This window comes from Eleutherodactylus coqui, chromosome 6 (assembly GCF_035609145.1).
Source record: "Eleutherodactylus coqui strain aEleCoq1 chromosome 6, aEleCoq1.hap1, whole genome shotgun sequence".
NCBI classification, from domain to species: Eukaryota; Metazoa; Chordata; class Amphibia; order Anura; family Eleutherodactylidae; genus Eleutherodactylus; species Eleutherodactylus coqui.
In genome coordinates, this window is record NC_089842.1 from 115,842,434 (window position 1) to 115,851,218 (window position 8,785).

Sequence of the window (8,785 nt, forward strand, 5' to 3'; positions counted from 1 at the left end):
CCGTCACTTTCTATTTTTCACATATATTTCATTTTTTTTAACTTATTTTTCTAAATTTTTTCCCCTTTTTTACCATCTCTGTCCTCCGTGACGTCATATAAGACCTCTGGGGAACATTTAGAGTGTGTTTTTTTTTTCCAGAGGTTTTCACTGCAATTGGAGCATCCATAGAAGCCCCATTTACAGAGTAAAACACCCTCCTAGTGTGACAATAGTGTTATTGATCAAACTGTTGATTAGTATCTTCTTTCTACAGTTCCAAATTAGAATATTTAAAGTAAAGATGGTAGTTTGATACACAAAGGCACCAGTCAGTTATGGTATTAAGGTAAGTCTCAGTTTATTAAAACAAAATCAACAACTCATATAGCCACAATGACGTGATGGATACAAGGGACACAGCAATATGGGTTTTTCTGTTAATGCGTTTTGCCTTAAGTAGTTTCATGGAAGACCAGTGAAGCATGAAATAACACATATCAGTATGCACCTGCAATAGAACATCTCACTATATATATCATTACAAAATGAGAAATAACAACTGTTGACCAGTCTTATGGCGAATTCCCACTATAGTTTCAGTATACAAAGCCTACCAAGAATAGCACAATAAAATGAAATAATAAAGTGAAAATTAGTAGGCTATATTGTATTTTTAAATGCTTGAATGAGGATTGGACATATATATCTTATTTGGTTGATATTTATTGGTTTACATTGGTTGACTTATTATTGAATTGCTTTCTACTATGACACCTTATGCGTAGATCCCTGAAGAGCTTGGAGAGGGATGCAAGTAAAGGCATTTTTTAATTGCTGCATTCTGAGAGCCATAACTTTTTTTTTATTATACTGCCCATGTAGCCATATGGGGGCATGATTTTTGTGGTTCGTGATGAAGTTTTTATTGGTACTGTTTTGTATGCATATAATTTCTAAATTAATGTTTATAATTTTGAGAGGAAAATTGCAGTTCTGTGATTTTTTTCTCTGCTCTTTAAAATGCAGTAATAATAAAAATGTTAACTTAATCCTTTAGGTTATTATAACTCCTATGATGCCAAATATGTATTTTTCTGGGGAAATATTTTAAGAAATTAAAAGTATGAAAACATATTTGGATTTGGATTTTATTTGTTGGGGGAGGGGGGGGGGTTACTTTTCTAAAACTTTACTTTTACTCCTTTTTAATTGCTCTTTTAAGGGACATGAAACAGGATTAGTATTTCAAAGCATTATTGCCTGTCAGTGTCACACTGACAGGTAAACTATCAGACCATGTCTCTGACAAGGCCTATTAGGCAAATGCTTATAGCAGACCTGTTAGTGACTGATGTCAAAGCCCTCATCTCCATGGCTGTTTTTTAACAGTGTATTACACGTGCATTGCAAAGGCGTGGGGTATGTGATAAATGAAAGTCGATGGATTGTTGTTGATCCATGCACATGTGCGTATGGACACTGCATGTTGATATGTGTGGAAAAAAAAATTGCAGCATTCTCTATTTTACCACATACTATTTGCATATATATTGATCACTACAGGTGCATGTGAATACACAATGCAAATGCAGTGCTTACACAACTGGTTTCATAGGGACTGTGTGTGAAATGCATGTTGCTAGGATATATGCAGTGAAGTGTTTAAAAAACAGGAAGAAGTTGTTGAAGTTTTTTCCATGCGCATTGAAACGTTCTGCATAAGCAGTACATATGCAGCCATAAGCATGCAAACCCAAACGTGATCATATGAAGGGAGAAAGATTCAATATGCAAGAATACACAGCTACTTACACAAAGCATTTCACGCATACGCCCGTGGGCATGAGGCCTAAAACTATTAGTAACCGCTGTATCATCGGGATAGTAGCATACACAGTCCGTTATATATCGTCTGAAACATGCTGTAAAAGGCTGTACTATAAAAGTAGTGCCTCGAATCACCATAAAAACATGTGGCGGTTGTTAAAGGGTTAAACACTAAGATGTAATACTAGGTGCAACATAATGAACAAAAGCAGCAATGTTTTCTGAAAGAATGAAGCTTTAAAGCTAATCTCATACAATCCCACTAAGTGTAATTTTGGCCATCCCATATATTCTATATATTTTATAGCATTTGATTGTGTTGACATATATTTTTACTGCAATAAATCAGATATATGATTCATGTCTATGAATGGCAGTAGCTTAGGGGAGTTTAGACATACTACACTCCTTGATAGCAGTGACAACAATAATCTGTTTGTAATCGGTGAGATCACTTTGTATTTTACTGTCTAACACTTCAGAGGAATAAATCTTAAATCCCCTATTGGCAAGGTTTTGCCTTAAAAAACATTCATCACAGGTAAAGATGTGATATCTGTCTTCACCAACTTTAAAATATGAAGAATTTAAAACCCCAAAAAGAATTAGCAGCCCTCCGGGTTTAAGGTAATCTGTCATTCTTTGGAAATATTTGACGTACTCATTTTGGTCATGACAGACCGTTTCCAGTAACCACGCTGTGATTATGCAGTCGGCTTGTTCCAGCACCTCCGGGTCTGTGATGTTCGCTTTCTGGAGGTCAAATTTCAGAATGCGCTTAATGCATGTTTTCAAATTTTCTTCCTTATTAAGATCTTCTTGATCACTGAAAAGATAGAGTATTTTAAGAAACTGATTAAATATCAAAATGTCTTTACTTTTCAAATTTCATGGTTCGGCAGGAAAAACCTAATAAAAATGGTAATCCTCCCGAAAATACTCTACCTCCTACAAGTACTACCTATAGATATCCTGCAAAAATTTTTCAACAAATTGAGCTTGATCATTAAATTTATTTGGCAAAACAAAGGCCCAGAGTAAAATATACAACTGTAATCAAGCATAGGAAACTTGGAGGTATTAGTCTACCAGACTTTGAAACTTATAAAAATGCAGTTCATCTCAACCGAATAATTGACCTAACTCATGCTCCAAAAGACAAATTATGGGTTGATCTAGAACTACAGTCTTTAATGACAACATTTCAACACCTGGTCTGGACCACCCCTTACAATAAACCCAATCTTAAAGAGACCAGAAATCCAATAACAACCCTGTCACTTAAAATATGGCAGAAATTCAACAAAAAAAACTAAGATTAATCCCAAATATTAGCCGATATACACCCTTCCTAAACCTAATACCCAACAAATTTAAGCTTATTAAAAATATGCTATCAAGTATCCCCAATATCACCTCCACTTGCTCTCTGGAGTTATATGAAAGTAATATATTTCTTTCCCAAAATATGCTTTAAAATAAACTAGGACTCCCTCATCTTAGCGACAAAGACTTTCATATTATTAAGCACTCAATCTCCCTATACCAAACAGATATACTTAATACTAAGCACGACTTACTTTTTCCTAAGTTAATTTGGAAAGATTATCGCACTAAGAGGAAGATATCTAGAATTTACCAAATCCTTCTGTACAACAAAGAAACACCCTCTTATATAGCTAGTTGGGAGAGAGATTTACATATATCATTCTCTCCAGAAGAAGTGAAACAAATCCTACAAAACTCGTACTCAAGCTTAATATCCATGCGCTTTAAGGAACTAAACTACAAGATCATATCAAGATGGTACAAAACCCCCGAACTTCTTAACAAAATAGATCAAAACTACTCTTCACTCTGTTGGCGATGTCTCAAAACAAAAGGCACATATATACATATATGATTCTCCTGCCCATTACTTCAACTCTTTTGGTATGACTTGCAAACTAGGATCAATTCTATTTTAGGAACCAAAATTACTATCACCCCCAAAACTACTACTATTAAATTTGAATCCAGCTATTGGCAACATGGGAAAGACAAACTTGCTTCCATTCCTCATAAACACCGCCAAAGTATTAATCCCCAGACATTGGAAAGATACAGATCCCCCCATCATTTAAGAGTGGTATAATGAGCTAAATACCATGAGCAGCTATGAAAAAACTAGATGCCTCCGAGATGAAAATCTGGATAGATATCTGGAGACTTGGAGTAAATGGCTATGCTACAAAAACAGACAGAATCTCTTACCTAATAGCAACACATAAGCTTCCTAATGAAAGTCCACTGTCTCGCTTGTAAGGAAAAGGGGGAAGAAGGAGGGGAAATAAAAAGAGGGAATTTTTGCTACCTGACTATATTCAGCATAGATATACTTTCTATTACAATTTAAATACTGTATGCCATTTGGATAATTAAACAGAATCGTCCACTTTTAATTTGTTATTCTAATAATGCTCTGCATGTTCGCAGAGAAACTGTTTCTTGTTTTTCTTTCCCACATGCTTCCCGGGTTTCAATCTGGATACGTGGATTTTCCCTTTTTCTTTCTGTACCCACCTCAAAATTTATAAATAAAGAATTTATACAAAAAAAAAATGTGCTTAATTTTACTCCTGTGTATAAAGCTGTAAGATAACTATGCACTTTAGACAGCTGTTGTATAAAATGGAACAGCTATACCACCTAATGTCCATACATTGCAATGGGCTCAATGTATGACATATGGTATAGAGGAAGCAAAAACCAGGTGGTCACTTTGCCTGAGCTCCAAAGATTGTGCAGACGGGAGAAACTTCCAGAAGGTCAACAATCACTGCAGCACTCCACAAATCTGGGCTTATTGAAGAGTGGCCACAAAGAAGCTTCTACTAGATAAAATACACATGAAAGCTCACCTGGAGTTTGCCAAAAAGTATCTAAAGGACTATCAGGCTGTGAGAAACTAGATTCAGTGGTTTGATGAAACTGAGATCAAACTTTTTGGCCTCAATTCTAAGCGAAACCCACCTGATTTGAGAGGATCTGCAAGGAAGAATGTCAGAAAAACCCCAGATTTAGGTGTGCAAACCTTGTGTTGTCATACTAAGAAGACTGGAGGCTGTAAGCGCTGCCAAAGGGGCTTCAAATAAGTACTGAGTCCAGGGTCTGAATACTTATGTCAATGCAAAATGTTAGCTTTTCATTTTAAAAAAATGTACAAACCTTTAACATTATGTTTTCATTTTGTCATTATGGGGTACTGAGTGCAGAATGATGGGGAAAACGTTTTGTTTTTTTTTTGCACAAGGATACAGCATAACAAAATGTAAAAAAAAGTGTAAGAGTCTGAAAACTTTCCAGACACACTGTATATAGGAGATGTCTGAAGTGTGACAGACATGCAAATGGTGTAGTGTTAAAAAAAATGTGTTTTTGCTGGAAGGCCCTTTAAAATACTCACCCTCATGGATTAGTATTAAAATGATAACTATAGAATTGTTGGGAGTACAACTGCTGAGACCCTCACTGTTCCCAAGAATTGAGTCATTTCAATAGGAGCACCAGAAATTGCCAAGTACAAGCATTCAGCAATCTTCAGTCGCCAACTGAAATTAATGGAGTGGCTGCACAACCTCCACTCTATTCATGCATGAACCTTCCTAAATAAACATGAATGATCAATAAAGCAAGCATGTGTTCTTGAAGGGGAGAAGGGAATAAACTGTGTGACAGGTACCTCTGGTGGCAGCCTAAATCCCCTGAGAACAAAAGGAATGCATGTTGAAATCCAACAGCCTGATAATTTTCCCCCCAACATCTGTCATTGAGGAAAAGTTGAGACCCCTCATAAGTATTGGGTTATGTTCACATCCCATTTTTGACATATGGTTTATGGATTGTTCTCATCACATTTACCCTTATGTCCATTGGTCTTGTCATGGTTTATATGCTGAATCCCCCCAAAAAGTTACATATGGAACCCCTGGAAGAGAGTTTTCTCTACCATTTTACAAATCTGCTAAAACAGAGGCCAAAACAGCGGGCTTCCGTTTCAACAGGTTTCCATTAGGGATGAGCGAGCATACTTGGATAAAGCACATTACTTGAGCGAGTAGTGCTTTTCCGAGTATCGTAGTGCTCGTCCCTGAAGATTCGGGTGCCGGCACGGAGCTGGGAGCTGCAGGGGAGAGCGGGGAGGAATGAAGGGGAGATCTCTCTCTCCCTCTCTCCCGCCCGCTCCCCCCTGCTCCCCGCTGCGACTCACCTGTCAGCCGCAGCGGCACCCGAATCTTCAGGGACGAGCACTGAGATACTCGGATAAAGCACATTACTCGAGCGAGTAGTGCTTTTCCGAGTATGCTCGCTCATCCCTAGTTTCCATTCATTTCTGGTATTTTATGCTGGAAAGTAGTATGTAGTTGTCCATAGCTTCCTCTTGATGATATATAATTTAATAGTGTCTTACCTGCTGCAGTAAAGTCCTTTGACATAATTATGTGCGTGAGACCAATCAAAAGCTCCAGTACGCATGGCCAGCCACTTGTTCAGCTCCATAATGCAAGTGTCATTCAGTTTTAGTATTGTAATGTCTGGGTAGCAATAACTGACTGTATACAGCTGATGAATAATGGAGCCAATGCTAAAATCATAAGCAGTTTTTCCTTTGAACTTTCCTGCAGAGAAAAAAAAATACAAATCAGTATCGTAGTAAAGGTGTTGTTTTAAGATCCTACAAGTCTCCACTGATGTGTTATAGTCTGATGCCCATAATTAGAGTTTGTCTATAGACAAAATGTCTCCTATGATGTAATCTAGGATTGTAGATACAAACCTGCAGCCAATGCTTCATGTATCTTCTTCATAATGAAATTTAAACTCTCTTCCCCAAATCCAGTGTCTCTGTCGTAATAAGTTTGTAGAAAGCTCCTGGTGTCCATTCCATCCTTATGATAGACTTTTAGCTTTGGCATATCAAGTTTTTCATGGCACAGTTTTGGCTTTGATGCATCCATTCTTTCCTATGAAAGGATTCCTCTTCTAGGGGCTTGTAGTTTACATGTGCCTTCATGAGCCTTTTATACAGCATCTATATATTTACAAGGCTAAGCAATCAGAAATAGGGAAGCACTGTAGGGTGGTTGTATTAGGTGAAATAATATTTACAATTATCTTAACCCCTTAGTGACAAAGCTTGTCTGTGCCTTAATGACCGACTGATGTTTCTGTTTTTTGCATTGTCGCTTTCCTAGAGCCATAACATTTTAATTTTTCAGTCGACAAACCTAAATGAAGGCTTGTTTTTTGCAGGACAAGTTGTGTATTTTAATGGCATCATTTTTGATTACATATAATGTATTTTATAACTTGTATTCATTTATTAGGGGTATTGGGGAGAAAAAGAAACTGACTTTTTTAAGGATTTCATTTTTACGGCGTTCGGTATGCAAAATAAAAGATGTGATAACATTATTCTCTAGGTCCGCACGATTCCAGAGATACCAAGTTTTTAGAGTTATTTTAGGTTTTGCTATTTTTGTACATAAACTTTTTTTTAAAGATTTACTTTTGTGTTGTGTCTTGCGAACACTTGCTATTTGGAAGCCACTCATACTATTAAATTATTACAACTTTGTAAGGATCACAATGGTAGGTACTATATGAGGCATAAAAGGGGTGTTATTACTGTATGAGAGTAACATAGGGAAATATTACTATATGGGCACAAAAAAAAGCACTTTTACCTTCTGTAACCCAGTAATCAGTCCCAGCGGTAATGGTGACATCCCACAGCGGTCCCAGCGGTAATGGTGACATCCCACAGCAGTCCCAGCGGTAATGGTGACATCCCACAGTGGTCCCAGCGGTAATGGTGACATCCCACAGCGGCCCCAGCGGTAATGGTGACATCCCACAGCGGCCCCAGCGGTAATGGTAACATCCCACAGCGGCCCCAGCGGTAATGGTAACATCCCACAGCGGCCTCAGCGGTAATGGTGACATCCCACAGTGGCCCCAGCGGTAATGGTGACATCCCACAGCGGCCCCAGCGGTAATGGTGACATCCCACAGCGGCCCCAGTGGTAATGGTGACATCCCACAGTGGCCCCAGTGGTAATGGTGACATCCCACAGTGGCCCCAGAGGTAATGGTGACATCCCACAGTGGCCCAAGCGGTAATGGTGACATCCCACAGTGGCCCCAGCGGTAATGGTGACATCCCACAGTGGCCCCAGCGGTAATGGTGACATCCCACAGTGGCCCCAGTGGTAATGGTGACATCCCACAGTGGCCCCAGTTGTAATAGGGACATCCCACAGCTGCCCCCAGTAGTACTAGGGACATTGCACAGTGGCCCCAGTAGTACTAGTGACATTGCACAGTGGCCGCAGTAGTAATAGTGACATCCCACAGTGGCTTCAGTAGTAATATCACCCCCGTGAGACCCATATACTTACCCCCTCATCCTCGTTGAAGCGCCACTGCTCCTCTGCTCAGCGCTGCTGCTGCAACTGATCCCAGGTGCACATTGTGACGTCAGTGTGCTGCCAGATGCCTCCTCCCCTGCTCTTGTAGAACCTAAGAGGAGACATCAGGAGAGGGGGAAGGAGGAACCCGGGTGCACACTGACATCACGATGTGTGCCGGGATCATCGCCACTAGAAACTTAAGTGAGTGAATAATGGTAGGGGAGCTGTGGCCCCTGGGGGTATTACTAACGTGGTGAGCAGCCGCTGGCAGCGTATGCCAGCAGCTAGGGCTCTGTGTTCCGCCTCTGGCATGCGTGCCATAGGTTTGCCACCACAGACAGACAGACAGACAGACAGACAGACAGACAGACAGATAGATAGATAGATAGATAGATAGATAGATATTCACATTTAATTTTCAAAAAAGTGTTAATAAAATCAGAATGACTGTTCATTTTTATGTGTATCTGTTGAATAATTCCAAGCATTCCTTAACCGCTTTCCCACCCAAAAAAGTAAGAGCT

At 39.2% G+C, this 8,785-nt stretch overlaps 1 protein-coding gene across 1 annotated transcript; it reads right to left on the reverse strand.

The window, feature by feature from the left end:
• Positions 1-323: 323 nt before the first annotated feature.
• Positions 324-6,842, reverse strand: LOC136632502 (nicotinamide N-methyltransferase-like). The gene is made up of 3 exons (XM_066607430.1): positions 6,626-6,842; positions 6,260-6,467; positions 324-2,635 (listed from the first exon to the last, which is right to left on the reverse strand). The coding sequence occupies exons 1-3, from the start codon at positions 6,804-6,806 to the stop codon at positions 2,191-2,193; spliced, it is 834 nt and encodes a 277-aa protein (XP_066463527.1). The 5' UTR covers positions 6,807-6,842; the 3' UTR covers positions 324-2,190.
• Between the last annotated feature and the right edge of the window lie 1,943 nt (positions 6,843-8,785).